The 17370-nt window shown below is 41.8% G+C and overlaps 1 protein-coding gene across 1 annotated transcript; it reads left to right on the top strand.

Annotated features, from left to right (window-relative positions):
• The first annotated feature begins 337 nt into the window (after nucleotides 1-337).
• LOC311243568 (proteolipid protein 2-like) lies at nucleotides 338-16916 on the top strand. Its single transcript, XM_084332835.1, has 5 exons — nucleotides 338-780; nucleotides 5479-5637; nucleotides 6146-6244; nucleotides 7573-7663; nucleotides 14396-16916. The coding sequence occupies exons 1-5, from the start codon at nucleotides 709-711 to the stop codon at nucleotides 14407-14409; spliced, it is 435 nt and encodes a 144-aa protein (XP_084188961.1). The 5' UTR covers nucleotides 338-708; the 3' UTR covers nucleotides 14410-16916.
• Nucleotides 16917-17370: the final 454 nt, after the last annotated feature.

Raw genomic sequence — 17370 nt, 5'->3', positions numbered from 1 at the left:
TTTAACCACACACACACACACACACACACACACACACACACACACACACACACACACACACACACACACACACACACACACACACGCGCGCGCACACACACACACACACACACACACACACACACACACACACACACACACACACACACACACACACACACACACACACACACACACACACACACACACACACACACACACACGCATGCACGCACACACGCACACACACACTGTCACACATGACCCCCCCCCCCAGGAACCAGTTTTGTTGTAAAACCTGATTAAGTTGGCGGACACACACTAAACACAAAACTAAAACTGATTGAGGACCCACATACTGGTGGAACAAGATTGCCCTCCACACAGGAGCCAGAATGTGTGAATGACCATGTTAATGTCTAGGACGAAAGTCAGCCTTTGTTATCAAAGAAATGTATTGTAATTATGCTATGTGGACCAGTCGACTCCAGTACTAGGTACGGAAAATGTTTAAATACCGAGCAGTTTCAACATTAGGACACACTCGACAGGGAACCGGACTGTGTGTGTCAGGGAGACTTTGATAAACCTGTGTACTGCTTTGGAGAATTGCCTCGCTGCTGTTTGCCAATAAAACAAACGATCACTCTCGGACCATTGCTCCACAAACCACTTGGTTCCAGCCTTTTCTTCAATAGTTTGAAACAATACCTTAGTAGTTGGTTCAGAATGGCCAATTGCATGGAGAAGCTGGAGGTCTACGCCAAGACCCGAAGGGGTATTATTCTCACTGCAGAAATAGTAAGTACATTTTTTATATAACGTAGCCAAAAGGCAAATGTATGCAAAAAAATAACCATAACAGCTCAACTACATTAAATAAAAATAATAACAGTGCCTATGCTTTGCATTTTGGTCACCTCGGTCCTCTTCTAGTGTTCATATACTATTATGGGTTCAGTTTAGGTTCATTGTTACCAGTTTATTAACAGTTACTACTACTAGGCTAATTCATCTCAAAAGTACTGTAGAAAAAACGTAGGCCCGTAGCCTAATCGAATGTAGACTAGTTTCCTCTGTCACCAAATGTAACAGTCTCTTACACCATTCTATTTGGAAAATATTCTGTCTGGGAATATGGTGGAAAATACCAAGGCAATGAATGGAGACCATGTGGTTTTAGGGTTGGGGGGCGGGGGGCGGGGGGGTCAAGACAAGAGGCTAATAGCCACCTGTCACTTGTCCCTCACTGTTTTCCCATTTGGCACCAAACAGACAAATGCTGTCTTGTTAATGACAGATGAGAAGGTCACACTCACACGTGTTGACTCTGTCCCAGGGACTTTCAATTTCACTCGTTCCACCCCCACCCCTTACTCAAATGGTATTCTGTGTTGTCAGTTGACAACAGTAGGCTGTATATGACCATATGATTAGTGGCTTTAGTCCAATGGAGGAGAGAGTAAAATGCAACGCGCATCACATTCACCATACTATATATTACAGGCCTATAAAGTGACGTTTTACTCTTTTTCCACATTATGCGTTGCACATCTGGCTCCAGTTAACGTGAGGTATGGACGTGACGTTGAGTCACTCAATCCCCCTGTCCCCAATCATCATCAAGTCTCCAGTTTAACCCTTTCACTACCACACTACAGCAGGTTAACCCTTTCACTACCACACTACTAGTGAAAGGGTTAACCGTCTGTCGCATGGCAGTGAAAGGGTTAACCCTTTGTCGCGTGGCAGGGAAAGGGTTAACCTTCTGTATTGTCGCCGTGGAAGGGTTAACCTTTTGGTAGTGTGGTAAGTGAAAGGGTTAAAGCTGATTGCACATCCTGGCACGGGACGTCCCACGTAGACCCGTTTCCCGTGACCACAAGGTTCACGTTAGGTCACATTTTGGTTGCATTTCACGTCACAGTGTTCTCCAAAGACTGGCGGAGCGGTTTCCACCTTTTTAGTTGTTAACTTCTTTAACGTTCTGAAGTTAAAATGTAACATTTACACCACATTCTTATTATTACCACACGAGTCATGTCAGCTCGTTTTAGGGAGCGGCATACACCCCCAACACGTAGCAACCAATCATAATATAACATATCATAACATGCTGAGTGCTGACATCACTTGTGTGGTAATAATGTCGCACACACGGACCACCTTTCTCACTTTTAGAAAACCGTGACAGCTTTATCGGAACCATTGATAAAACTGTGTTTCTAAAAGTGAGAAGGGTGCTCCGTGTAGGTCACCGAATAAGTACAGACTCTCTTGTAACTCAACAACCTCATTGTGAAACGGGTCCTACAACTCGATCTCGGCGGTCAGTAGGTCACCCACCCACATTAACAGTTTTTTTTGTTTGTAGGGGGTAATGGAAAATCCAGGCCGATGTGTGAGGTTCCGTGTCTGGAACAAAGAAGGCTTTAGCTCCCATCTATGGCATGGCATTCAAGGACAGTTACACACTTCACTGGCTGTGCTTGTTTACCGCCCCCTGGACCATCCCAGTGGCTTGATAAAAGCTATGGAATTCACCTGGGATGGACGGAAATAGTTCACTAGTGCCGGAAGACGAATGATTGTGCGAAGCTAAACACAGGAAGTCGTTCTCATCACTCCGTATTAGGGTTTATCGTAACTGGGAATGCTCATTTGCTCATTTTCCAATATCAATGGTTCGGTTTCCCTTGACTCGGCTTGGTCTCCTAATCACTTGACCAGAGATTCTGGCACTCATCATATGTTGCTTAGCCAACATATTACATTTGTTATTCCCTTCCTTGCCTGGCTACCCCACACCAAAAGTTAAAAAATATATATTTTAAACGTAAAAAGACTTTACAAACTATGGCTGTGTGTGTTCCTGGCTCCAAAAAGGACAGCTGATTGATTATTTAAAGCTCATTGGTTGCTTTTGTCTTTGGTATCACAACCAGCTCATTCATCTGAGTACTCTGAGTCTGTAGTGTGGTAGTGAAAGGGTTAACTGTCTGTAGTGTGGTAGAGAAAGGGTTAAACTTCTGTAGTGTGGTAGTGAAAGGGTTAACCCTTTGTCGTGTGGCAGTGAAAGGGTTAACCTTCTGCATTGTCGCAGTGAAAGGGTTAACCCTTTGGTAGTGTGGTAGTGAAAGGGTTAACAGTACTGTGACGTTATGCTCCATCAGCAAGTTTGGACGGCAAGTTTTCCATACCTCTACAAATCCAATTTGAGTCCACTTGTTTTGTTTTTTTAACATACTTCAAAGATCAACAGAGACATGACCACTCTTGAACACGTCAGTCTTTAAGTTGCAGAGTGACACATGGCATCACGACATAGTCAAACACACCCAGTTAGATCAAACCCCTTCCTTTGTGATACTGTAATTCTAGGCGGTCAGTAATGATGAACGGAATGCAGGGTGAGTCACGCAGAGCTATTCTGTTGAACTGCTGTACATGCAATTATAAATACAAAATGGTCACATGGTCAAATTCTTTTCAGATCATACTTGTAGCTGTTCTTCTTAATTGGACAGCAGTGGAAAGGGACAGGAGATAATGTAAACAAGAGAGTATGTCATCGACGTGTGACATGGCTCTACTGAACCGGAGTTGCTTGTGCAAAGAACGTGTCTCAATCCACTGACTCACGGAGCGCCCGGACGAGCCGGCCCATATTTTGGGTTTTACTGCTGTCCTCTGGCATAATAATAAAGACCGGACTGAACTGAAATTATAAGAAAAGGAAGTTCCATAGTAACAGTTGTTGTGACTTGTTTGGTGTCTCCCCGTTCCATGGGCAGGCCTCCTGCTCCTGGCACTCATGCCGCTATTGACTATAATTACACTCACTATTTCCGCCAGTCCGCTCCGAAAGAGCCAATCATTATGCGGACCTGAATAAATCTGAACCGGGGTCTTTTGAAGCCAGGCCCATACAGATGGCTCTAAAAAGCTGTGTGTTCTGACATAAAGGTGTCAACATCGGAGCCTTTCTTGTCGTGAAGGACCCTTGTGTTATTAGTGGGTGTTTCTCGGCCTCCTTCAGTAGCTCCGCTGGCCTCACACAGCAGTGGGCCGAGGCCAGAATAGAGTCTTTGTGTAGGAAATTAATTACACAGCAAATTATCGCGTTATGAAAATTAACTCAAAATTTATTAAGAACATAGAATAAACATTTACAAACTTTTTTTTTTTTAAAAGGGACATCTATGGATCTCAGGGAATGTATTCCCAGTGTCAGAAATACTGTGTCTGTTACTAAGCTTGAGTAAATTGTAATGAACCAAATGAGAATATCAATTAAATATATATATTTTTTTTACTGTGAATAACAGCATGCTAAAATTGACCAGACCTGAAGAATCTAAGCAAATGAATAAAGGGAAGATGATTAAACAGAAGGTTTTGTAGATACAGTACTGAATTCTGCCATCCGGACACATGCAATTTGAAATATGATTATAGAATATAAAATATCGGGCCTAAAATGGTTATGCGATTCAAATACGATTAATTTGATTAATTAATTACAAATCCTGTAATTAATTCGATAAAAAAATTTAATCGCCTGACAGCACTAATATATATATATATATATACGGTAAGAATGAATATATATATGGTATATACAGGATTATTGTACATGCTATCATACAGAGTTATGTGGAGGAATCCCTTTTGGTCATCCCAACAATAGCTTCAATCTCACACCTTGATGAGAGGGCTAAAGACCCCACCCCCTCTTGATTTTGATCTTTTTCGTTTTCATTTAAAAAAAGGTTTCCGTAAAAACGGAATTGTCTCAAGAAATAAGTGCGTGCCACAGAAAATAGCGTTTTCAGGCTCCCAGAACGCAGTTCCGTGTGGATGAAAGGTGCATACGATAAAATACTTTGACTGATACGACCAAAATCGGTTTAGTCTGGACATGGCCTTAAACTCAGTGCCCTCACCTCTCCCTCAGTGTTCTCCTAGGTGGCCAGGATGAGAGCACTCCTCTTAACCCAAGCTCATTTATCCTATATGTACTATTGTGTTTCACTATTAAACCTATATTGATCACGAAGATCCGTCTACAACATAAATCCGGTTCTACACTAGTTGTATGGGTTATGCAGGTGTATAATAGGTATAGAAGGATTATATGCAGGTATATTCAGACAGATATACAGTACTATTGTACATGCTATCATACAGAGTTATATGGTAGACTATAGTATGAGGTAGGTAGTTATGATTAAATCCATTACCATTCACACACACACATTCACACCGACGGCGGAGGCAACCATGCAAGGTGCCGACCTGCTCATCGGGAGCAGTTAGGGGGTTAAGTGCTCAAGGACACATCGACGCGCTGCCGGGAGGAGCCGGAATCGAACCAGGGAGCCTTCCGGTTGCCAGACGACTGATCTCCCTCCTGAGCCACTGTCACCCCCATTACTGATGACTGATTACTATGATTGCTATAACCCACCCTTCTCTCTCTCTCTCTCTTTTTTTTAGTTGATCAGTTTTATCATCCTCATCTGCTATGCCGCGTCGCAGAGCGGCGGTTACTGCACAGTGGCTATCCTTACCATGATCTTTTCCATGGTCTTCTTTGGCCTCTTCATGACGAACCGGGAGATGGAGAATGCAGAGGTCTTTGTGGTCACTGGGACTGTGAGTACATCCGCTTGCCTCGGCTCGCTTTAAACATTCACCTCTGACGTTCACTTTAAACACTATTTAACACTACACCATATTTGTATCTATTTATTACTAAACGATTTTTGCACTACCTCTCTACCTCATTTTTGCATTTAGCATTTAGTAGTCTTTGCATTTTGTACATTTTAGTTTTGTATATTTGTATATTTTGTATAGTGTTTGGTCTTTATTATTTTTCCTTTTGACTGTACGAAGCACCATTTCACGAGGCTCATACAGAACCAAGCATGTACTATAATCACTATAATGTACATGTACTTTTTATATGTGAGAAATAAAACAAAACTTGAAACTTGAAATGGATGTACACACACACACACACACACACACACACACACACACACACACACACACACACACACACACACACACACACACACACACACACATGGGCATACACTCTCACAATCATCATTTGTCATTGCTTATACAACTACTGTCCTCTCCCTCTTCTCTACAGGATATTTTACGTGCGTTTGTCGGCGCGGTCCTTCACATCGTCATCTCTCTGATCGCCGTGATCAATGCCTGCGGGGATCGGGCCCGTATCGCAGGCGGGGTCAGTTAAACCCTTTCACTACTGCCGCACTACCAAACGGTTAACCCTTTCAATCACTGCGACAATACATGGAAGGTTAACCCGTTCACTGCCACACGACAGCGGGTTAACCCTTTCACTGCCACACTACAGAAGGTTAACCCTTTACTATCACACTACCGACATAGTAAAGGGTTAACCTTCTGTAGTGTGGCAGTGAAAGGGTTAAAACCCCTGCAGCTCCCACTTGTGTTTCTGTACACAGGCGGAACCTTTACAAACACGGGACCTGCTTTTGTTATCGGTTCTTCATACGTCTGACGGTGATGTTGTGAAAATAGGAATTCAAAAGCACATTGTTCTATGTTCCAACAACCCCAGAGTTTTGACTGTCAACAAACATCAGCTGGTTGCTTATTCCGTCCAACCTTATATAGATATGACCACTTTAGGGGAATCGTTTTGACTTGTTGGAACCCTAGCCTGACCCTAGAGTGAAGACGACTTGAAATCGACTCTACACATTGCACGCAAAGTAGATTTCAGCGAGCTTTGTTTGCTGTGTAATATTAACACTTTGGCTAACTAGCTGGAGCTAGTGTGAGGAACAGCATGTGCGGAGATGACGAGGGCAGAGACAAACGGGACAGATAGAGCCCTGAACAACCTTTTAAGAGAAGGAGACAGGAAGTCAGGCATTGATGGAGGGCACTATATCAAGGTATAGGGGCATTTAGCTTTCATATGGTGCATCATCATGGCTATATATTAGATTAGATTAGATTCAAATGTATTGTCATTATACAGCACAAGTACAGTACAACACAAAGGGGTTTGGCATCCAACCAGAGTGCAAATGTAACAGTAAAGTGTAATATACAATGTACAGTTGGTTAAACTAGGTATAAAATATATAAATTGGTACTACTGAGTATAGTGCTAATCAGGTGTAGGTAAAGAGAGTAGTATTAATATGTACAGTGATACAGGTATAAAGATAAGGGATATGTACAGATATAGCTGTAGTATCTACAGATATGTAAAAGGATTATATGCAGGTATGTAAAGAAAGATGTGGATAGATAGATATACGGTAGAATAAATATATACTGTATATACAGCATTATTATACAACATGCTATCATACAGAGTTATATGTGTTATATGCAGGTGTATAAGTAGGTATAGAAGGATTGTATGCAGGTATATTCAGACAGATGTGGATAGATATACTGTATATAAGAATAATAGAATATATATATACGGTATATACAGTATCATTGTACATGTTATCATAATGCAGCTTATATACAATATAAATAATATTTTTTTCATTTTTTTCTCTTTAGGTGCTTGGCTTGATTGCTGGCCTGATCTTTGCCTACGACACCTACATCGTCATCCGTAAATGTGTCGTATACGTGCAGGTAGCAAATGATGGTGAGAACGAGAACTGCACTTTCACTTTCACAGTCTGCTAAAGTGTCACCTCAAAAACAACTGTTGGCGATGCCTCGATACCACGTCATCACTACCGATATACTGATTCTCAGGGGCGGACCTAGCACATTTGGCGCCCTAGGCGAGGTTCACCACTGCGCCCCCCCCCCCCCCCCCCCCCCCAAATGAAAACATCGCCGCGCTACCAACCGGTTAACCCTTTTCACTGCGACAATACACAGAAGGTTAAAAGAAAATTATGTATTGTAAAATATGTTACACATATATAATCAAAATATAATAAACAAACAAATAAATAAAAATTACAAATTCACAACTATTTACATTCCACTCCCTATCATCACACTTCAAGATTAGCCTGTAGCTCCTACTGGTTTCCATTTACAGTGCAATCCTTCTGGCCTTCCTCGCTGCAAAGTCATCAATCACATCAAATTTTCCAACTCTTGAGCCAGCTCCTTCCAATCCAAATCAGATTGCCCTCCATGGTTTAAGGTGTGTACAAGTGCCTCTGCTTGCTTCATCAGCTCTTGGTGTGGCAGGTCTTGGAAGTTGTACAAAATTGCATACCTTTCACCTTGGCACGTTTCTCGTCTTCTTCTTTTCTTCTCTTTTTATACTGGATGGCCGGATGGCTTTTGCCTCTTCATAGTTCTCTAACGTTAGTCTTTCTTTCCTCAACGCTCAATTATATAAACACTTGACCGATACCCATCAATGCACAGCGCTCTAGCATGTTCTGACTGTGAACACCTAAAGCTGAGGCTCAGACCAACCGACTGCTTTAGATTTTTGGCTCATTTTCCCTTATGTTAGATATTTTTTTATGTAAAAATAATGGTTGCAGATATAGAGGGGGGCGCCAAAACTGCGCAGAGCAAAAGAAAAATTACATTTAAAATAATTTTCTTTAAATATATATATATATATATATATATATATATATATATATATATATATATATATATATATTTTTCTTTTTTTTTGGCGCCCCCCTCTCAAGTTTCAAGTTTCAAGTTTCTTTAATATTTGTCATACAGAAGTACAGAATACTTTTATACAAAATGCTTCTTACTCTTACGCTCCAGAGACTGTGCAAGACAAGATAAGTATGAAATAAAATAACATAGTAAAATTAGAAGTAAAAAAATTAGGTCACAGTGTCTGGGTGGCGCCCTAGGCAACCGCCTATATCGCCTGTAGGAAGCTCTGCCCGATTCTGAATATGAAACTTTTACGTGTTGTCTGATTCAGAGTACCGATCCAATCCATTAGTTTTACCTAAGTGAACTGTATAGATTTAAAGTTTAAACCAATAAAGGAGCTGTAAGTGGTATTTCTTTGTTATAATATAACAAAAGATAATAACTTGCCATCACTGATATAGAGTGTCTGGTCAGTAACATGGGTCTCTCAGTACCTCCGCTCTGCAGTAAACAGAAAATACATTTCCTGGTATCCCGTTCCCACATTATCCAATCAGGAGAGAGAACTTGTTAGCAGAACTCGCTTTGGGGCGTCAAGAATGTGGTCAAGAGGCATGGATTCTCTATTGTGCCCGAACTGGCTTGACTTCTTTATTCACATATAAGCAGTAGATGTACAGAGCTCTGCTCTCTTTGAGAGCCGTTGAGGAGAGAAAGAAATGGGTGGGGACAATCTCTTTTATAGTTACCTCTATGGTAGAATACTCAGGTAGCTACGCCTAGAGCGCCCTCCAGTGGAGACAGATATATATATATAACTGGCTACATCTGGTAGAGACAATGATATACAGGTAGCCTGTTACAGGTGTAAACAGTTAGTTATATGTACAGTTAGACAGTCACTAACATCCCCACACAGAGTCCCTTAATTCAACACTCCCACTTGTTGGTGGACTGACTGACTTCTTGGAAAAACATTTTATTAATAAAATAAATAACACATATAACACATATATATATATGTAAACTCGAAAACATTCACAGGGTATGGCATTCAATATCTTCACATTAAACATGGCCCTTGTAAACTACATCAGTTTTAATTGAGAATAGGTACCTTTACAATACCTATTACCCTTTGTCCGTTGGATAGTAAATAGGTGTCATTCTTTCTTATCCGATGACATACCTGATGAGGGGACATTATTTTTGATGACATGTTTACATCTATATTGACACCTCGGGTTGCTGATAACCACAATGGTTCCCTGTTACCTTTATGAACAACAGTTTCCATATATACAAAATATCCATAATTTTAAATGGTTTAGACAGAACGCCCATTCTACAAGAATACCATATTTGGTAGAGAGGATATAATTCAATTACCTACTACATCTTGAACAATGTATTAATAACCTTATCCCCATCACTTCGAACAGTGGCTCAAGATAAACATATTTATTTGTCATAGCTAGAGATATGTATACTCAGCCCCACATGCTGTCAATATATTTGTAGGCTCTAAGCCTTTAAGTTCTGGCTGTTCACCTGCAGCACCTCTGGGGTAACAAAAGAAAGATTTTTTTTTTGATGGAGTTCAATGGTTCTCTGTGTGATCAACAAAGGAATACTATGACATCCTTACTCACCATAGAACGTAGGTCATGGCGAGTACAGGCTGTTCAATAGAATGAAGTTATCCACAGTTTATCTATACATTTTCACTTCAGTCAAACACAAAAAAACGACTCAAGATCCTCTGGGGTATCTCTTACACAAATGGCAGATTTTGTTCGAAGTCCATACCTACAGAATGGTTTAACGTGCTTAGGCCTTTCTTTTGTGGTCTGGAGTGATGATAAAATCCTCCACTTTTATATTTTAAACGTAGATACATTTTCTATGAACCATGCTTTGTATTTTCGTGGTCTTCAATACCCTCCTGGGTTGAATACCTCCCCATTCGCCTCCCACTGACTGCCTGTCCTCCAGTGGCTTGGTTGAATACATCTATTTTCTCTCCCACTGTATGTATGCCCTCTTCATCACTCCCTTCCCGGGCATGGCCTGTCAGACGTTCTGGGGGTCTGGGTCGCCCTTTGGAGTACCTCCCACTGCTTGAGGCGCTTGACGTCACCCTCAGGTGCTTCTCGTCATCGCCCCCTGGGGGTTGCTGACTGTCTGTCTGCATAACCGTACTGGGTACACTGGGGTGTTGTGTTTCTATTTTTACAAAATAGACAAACGTCGCCCCTGTACACACGTCTGTGAAAGACTGTACATATCCAAAACCTCCCATGGACTCGCCGCTTGCTGGGCCGACTAGGTCCATGTCAACCAGCGCGAGTGGTACCTCCACTCTGTCTGTGAGATCTATATGTCTCGGTTGGGTAAACTTTCCCATTTTGCACATTGCACAATTTTTGTCAGGCCTACGCTCCCCCTCAATGTGCATACCCTCTGATATTACTTGCAGTTTCAGTAAATCCTCGTAATTACAATGACCCATAATCTCGTGCCATGTCTGAATATTGTGGCTGGCCGTTCCGTCATACGCATCATCATTATCGTTACATTGGTCATAGTCATTACAATCCGTTTTCAGATAAAATACTTTCTGGTACATCTTTATGTCAAACCGGGTACCGTCAGGTTCTACAAGAAAATGTTTACCTTTATCGAAGGACACCTTGGTGCCGCTTGCATTAGCAGCTATTACAGAGAATAGTTCTTGTGGGAACGATGGTACGTATAGGGCGTCCTTCAGCATCACCTTACGCCGGCGCCCCCTGCTGTCCGTGAGGCATACCTGTGTGCGTCCCCCCTCCCGTATGCCAGCCCGTAGATGCGTCTACCGTCGGCCAGTTCCATGCAGTGCCTCTCCGATTGGAAAGTGTCGTCAAAGTTCTTGAACCGACTCCTGTCGTTGATGATATGGGACGACACGCCCGTGTCCACAACCAGTCTCCTTCTCGTGGCCCGCTGCATCTGGGCCGGCCCGGCGGTGTCCACCGTCCTCGCTCCAAAAGCGCAGTCTTCTCGTTCCGTTATCCTCCGGGCGCCATCTCGACTCGCCTCGTGTCGGTCGTCGCCGCCATCGATTCTCCTGGCGTCATCTCGATTCATCTCACGTCGATAGCCGCCGCTGTCGTCATCCTGTCCACAGCCGCCATCTTGTCCGTAGTCGCCATTCCGTCCGTGGCCCTCGACTCGTCTGCAACCGCCATTTTGTTCGTGGCTTTCGTCTCGCTGGTGACCGCCATCTTGTCCAGGTGCGTATCATGCGTTCTGATGGTGTTTCTTCATGCACGCTCTGTCTGTGTGTCCCGGGGATTTGCAGAAGCTACACCAGACAGTCTTTGTGCATTCACTTTTCCGATGGCCTTTATCACCGCATCGCCAGCACGCCAGTTCTGTCGTAGTCCTGGTTCTCTCTCTTGGCATCTCTCGAGCCTTTAGCACCCTCTCCCCCTCCTCCGTGGCGGCTGGGTGGGTGTCTTCTGAGGCCTCTAAGTTCCTTAGCTTAGCCTTGAATTGTCCCAACGTAATGTCCGTTGAACCGTGTGTTATAAGGAGTGTGAACGGTTTGTACAGCTCCGGTAGTCCTCTCATTATCATCGCCATCATTAGCCCATCACTCGTTGCCTCTCCGGCACTCCTCAATGGTGTCGTGATTTGTTCCGCTCTGTTGACGTATTCGGTCACTGTCTCGGTGGTTCCCTTTGTCAGGCCCGATAATGAGGTGTAGAGGGCCACGACTCTGGGTCTTCCCCGTCCGATGAAATGTTCTCTCAGTACCGCTAGGCTTTCTCTGCCTCTGTCCTTAGTGTCGCGGAATATCAGCCCCAGGCTGGTGTCGTCAAGCATCTGCGCCAACTCATAGTACGCATTGGCATTTCGTTGTTCATCCAGGGCATTCCGCTGTTAGTTCTCCGGTGGGGGCTCCCAGGATTGTCTCCTTCAGTCCCGCTCGGTGCATGCAGCACAGCATGCGCTCGTCCCAGAGTTCGTAGTTCTCTGCTTTCCCAGTGAATGTCGGCCACTTGTCTCTTCTTTGGCCTTCCATCTCTTCGTTAATGGTATGCTTAGACTTTTACTCTGGTCAGCCTAGCGACTAGCCACACGGTGCTATCCTAGCCTATAACTCAGCTAAGCTTACTACAGTACCTCCACTAATTTCACCCCGGCGTTATCTGGGCCCATAACCTGTTAGCAGAACTCGCTTTGGCGCGTCAAGAATGTGGTCAAGAGGCATGGATTCTCTATTGTGCCCGAACTGGCTTGACTTCTTTATTCACATATAAGCAGTAGATGTACAGAGCTCTGCTCTCTTTGAGAGCCGTTGAGGAGAGAAAGAAATGGGTGGGGACAATCTCTTTTATAGTTACCTCTATGGTAGAATACTCAGGTAGCTACGCCTAGAGCACCAGTGGAGACAGATATATATATATAACTGGCTACATCTGGTAGAGACAATGATATACACAGGTAGCCTGTTACAGGTGTAAACAGTCATATGTACAGTTAGACTAACTAACTAACATCCCCACACAGAGTCCCTTAATTCAACAGAACTAAACACTGCAAAAATGGTATGACAAATATAAGAAATGAAAATGAGTTTTAAGCAAATATGTGCTTGAAACAAGTAAAATAATCTGCTGTAAGCAAATTTGCCTTGGCAAGATTTCTTGAAATAAGTAAAAATATCTAGGATTCTCTCTCCTGATTGGATAAAGTTGAATTTTACTGACCAAACACTGAGTGATAGCTGTTGGAATGTAGAGCTACTTAACACTTAATTAAACAAAATAATAACACGTACAGCCCCTTTTTAATTTGGGGTCGTTGGATAAAATTGATTGTGATATAATTTGTTTTCTCCATTAGACACATCTAACATATTTGTGTATCCAAAAAAAATCAAATCTCATTGCTTTTTATTTTTGACATGTTACACATGGCTTCTGGTATCAGGTTTTAGCATGGGGTGGGGGGGGGGGGGGTCTCTTGAAAACTATACCCTATTGTACCCTGTACTCGTAATGTTGCATCCCTAAGAACAGATTCAGATTCAAATACTTTATTGCCTATATTTATTGTAACATATAATATAACAAATCTGGCATACAGACCCTTATCAGCACCTTTGTTTACACTGATACCTGTAAGGATCAATAAAGGAATATCTTATCTTATCTTAAGTCAAACCCTGCCCTCCTTTCTCGATCCTCCAATCACGACTGTTGCTTTTCTCTGACAAACAGTTGTGATTGGAGGATCAAGAAAAGAGGGCAGGGTTTGAGATAGATCAATTGTACTGCTACCTTCAGTTAACCAACTTCGAAAGAGAGCGACTTCGAAAGAGTCGCCAAGCTTAACCAGTTTGTTAGGAGTAACGCGATTGGCGCTGAGAAAAAGGTCAGTGGCCATGGCCAATCAGATCGAGCAAACCGAACGCGGAAGTGCAACTCCGTTAGGGAAAATATACACGCCCTCCTAGTGTTGCTCTTTACTATCCTTTACTATCTATCCCAATTCATTCTCTATGGCTACGTTCACACTGCAGGCAGAAGTGGCCTGAATCTGATTTATTTTGGTCATATGTGAGTCAGATCTGACAGTGTGAACAGCACAAATCACATGGAATCTGATTTTTTTTTTCAATTATGATTTGGGCCACTTTCACATGACTTAAGACCTGATGATGTATTTGCAGCCAGCTATTTCAAGTGTGATTTATATATTTGTTCCCCCTCAATGTCTTGTCTGTGGCTTACAGATGAGAAAGTCTAACCACTCCCAGATACCTGTGCCTCTGTCAAGTCCACGCGATAAGAAGGGAAGCAGGGGAAGTTGATGCAGGAGAGAGGAGGGCGAGAGTGGAGCAGATTGGAGAAGGAGAAGGATGCTTGAAACGAACGGATTACAAAATAAATTTCGCCAACGTCATGGTCTGAGCAGAGGAGAGAGGTTAATACGTAAAGGAGGAGTTACACACGCTTCAACCAAACCACATCAAAGGAAGTGTAAGGCCTGTCCGGTGCTCTCACAGAGTAGGGTCATGTTGAATCCAGGAGAGTATTCAGGGCTTTGGTTCAGAGTATAACACCGGAGCACACGCATTAAAGGCAATAAACTAAATTTACGACTATAACGTTTCGACGCAGGGTGCGTCTTCATCAGAGTCGTCATTGTCTTTTGATCAATGAAGATGTACCCTGCGTCGAAAAGTTAGTCGTAAATAAAGTTGATTCCCTTTTTAATCAATGTGGTCCAGTGTTCTGGAACAGATCTCTGATGTCTCTCCTGGACAGAGGTTATCCGTTTTGGGCCCTGCGCTCCTGAGAGGAGGACACCACACAGCCTACATTGCAGTGAGATTATGAATGATATTAGTAAGTGGTTTATCTGTGCTTGTAGGTTGGGAAGAATCACGGAAGGGATTCCCTTCTAGGAGAAAAAAACAACCACCTTTCCTCCCACCTCCGTGTATCCATTGCTCAATGTTTGGTCCGTTTAAAAAGAGAGGGATGTATATAATAGGCAGTGTGAAAGCTTTGGTCAGTAGGCTACTGTGTTGCAGCTTGTTGTGCTCAGTAGTATTGTATTTGGTTTCTACTGTTTCTAATGGACTGTTGTTTTAGAAGTGATGACAGTGTCGTACTCATGTCCACAGTTGAGGGTATGTTGTAGGTATTTAGATTGAAGAAATAATTTACATATGAATATGTGCTAAGAATGGATTTACTATCATTGTTGTCCTCTTAATGATTTTTTATTTAATTTTTTTACATTTCCAGTAAGGATTACCAGAACATTCAGACCATAGATGTAAAACATTAGATGCAACGTGTCATAATGAATTGCCGTTCTGGGATGGAACCATATGGCGGCCATCTTACCTGGTCCAGTTCTAAACTGAAGCTAATGAGACAATTAGCATGTATGGTGCTTTTTCTTCTCCTGTTTTTACATAAACATTTCATTAACCGTTATAATGCATTGCATTATATTTGTAACCACCTAAGGTGTCCGTAATAGCTGGAAATATCTTACTGGAATACATTTTCTACAGATGAGCTAACATGGAAGTACAACCTAAATGCATTTTCTTTGTGTAATTGTTTTTATAGGTGTTCCGTATTTCACTTTCTTAGGTGAACATAACAGACAATGAGGTTTGTCCCTAGTTATGGGATTTGCTAATAGTGGTCAAGATAATGATGACTTATGAATAGTTTTAAATATTAATAGTTTTTTGAAGTAGAGATGAACTAACAAGGGAAATAATTCCAAGTGTATCTCCCAGCTGTATTTTCTCAAGTGGTAAACAAGAAAATGCAAACTATACTGTAGCTCAAGAAAATACTTTTAAGGGATGAAATGAATAAAGGTTTCAATTGAGCTGGGGATTTTGAACATTTCTCTCACTGTTTTAGTTTAAGCATTCTATTGCTGACGGAAATAACACTGGTTGCTATGGAGATTGATGATTTAGGAATAGTTTACCAGGGTAAGATGGCCGCATTTTTATTCCACTCCCGTCAACAGAAATGTCTTCTCTATAATTGTATCTCTACGATTCAGCCTCTCGGTCTCTACCAATTGAGTTTGCTTCTCAAAATTGTAATCTCACATGTGAGATTGTGAAACAAAAAGGGTTAATGTTCCGCTTGTGATATAATCAAACTGTGCCTTGTTATCTGGTCAGTATTAATCTTAAGTTAAGTGCTTGTCCGTTGATATCTCTACCGAACGGCCTACTTCTTTTACACTAGGAAACTTAAAGTTTTGAAGCAGTCTAACGTCATTGAGCAGCAGTCTTTTTCCCCTCTTCTAGAACCATGACTCGTCAGATTCTAGTCAGGCTAGACATCCAGCACAACCAAAGACCTGCTCACTATCGCAATTGGGAAATAATTTTGAAACAAATGTTCATCTTCTTGGTCTTTTTTGTATTCTTACGCAGGTCACGTGTGTTTCTTACTCGTGTTGTTTGTAACATATTTCCAAGGTGTCAGAAATTGTATACATCTAAAAGGAAACGTTTTCTCAATTAGTGCCTTTTAATTGCTTGCCCTATATGACAAGAGAGATTAAGAAATTGTATTGTTTTAATTGGTATTTTAGGCGTCATCGCTGTTATAATATTTTCTGTAAAATTGTATTCCACCCTGAATATTGTTTATTTGTCCAAGTAAAATTGTGCCTCAACGTTGTGTTTCTAACGTCACAAGAGTTTCCAATGTTGACTTTTTGAGACGGCAATGCTTTGGGAATAAAAGCCATTGTTACTACAAACAAAATTATGTGTATCCTTAACTTCTCATGTACATCCATCCAACTACATACGAAATGATGTGTAGCCTTTACTTGCCATGTACATCCATCCAACTACATACAATGATGTAGCCTTTACTTTCATGTACATCCATCCAACTACATACAATGATGTAGCCTTTACTTGCCATGTACATCCATCCAACTACATACAATGATGTGTAGCCTTTACTTTCCATGTCCATCCAACTACATACAATGATGTGTAGCCTTTACTTTCCATACATCCGACTACATATATGACTGGAAACATACCTATGTTCAACAATAATCTGTTTTGATAACTTGACTATTATCTTGGTAATTCAGTTATTGTGCATATTCATGGTTACATGATTTACATGTTTGACTGGGTTATACTGTAGGAATGTAGTTCTGAATAGCATGTATTCTGTAGCATTGCCACTAGATGGA

This window comes from Notolepis coatsorum, assembly GCF_963971535.1.
Source record: "Notolepis coatsorum genome assembly, chromosome: 17".
NCBI lineage: Eukaryota > Metazoa > Chordata > Actinopteri > Aulopiformes > Paralepididae > Notolepis > Notolepis coatsorum.
The sequence above is the reverse complement of the archived record's forward strand: the minus strand, read 5'-3'. Positions and strand labels throughout refer to the sequence as shown.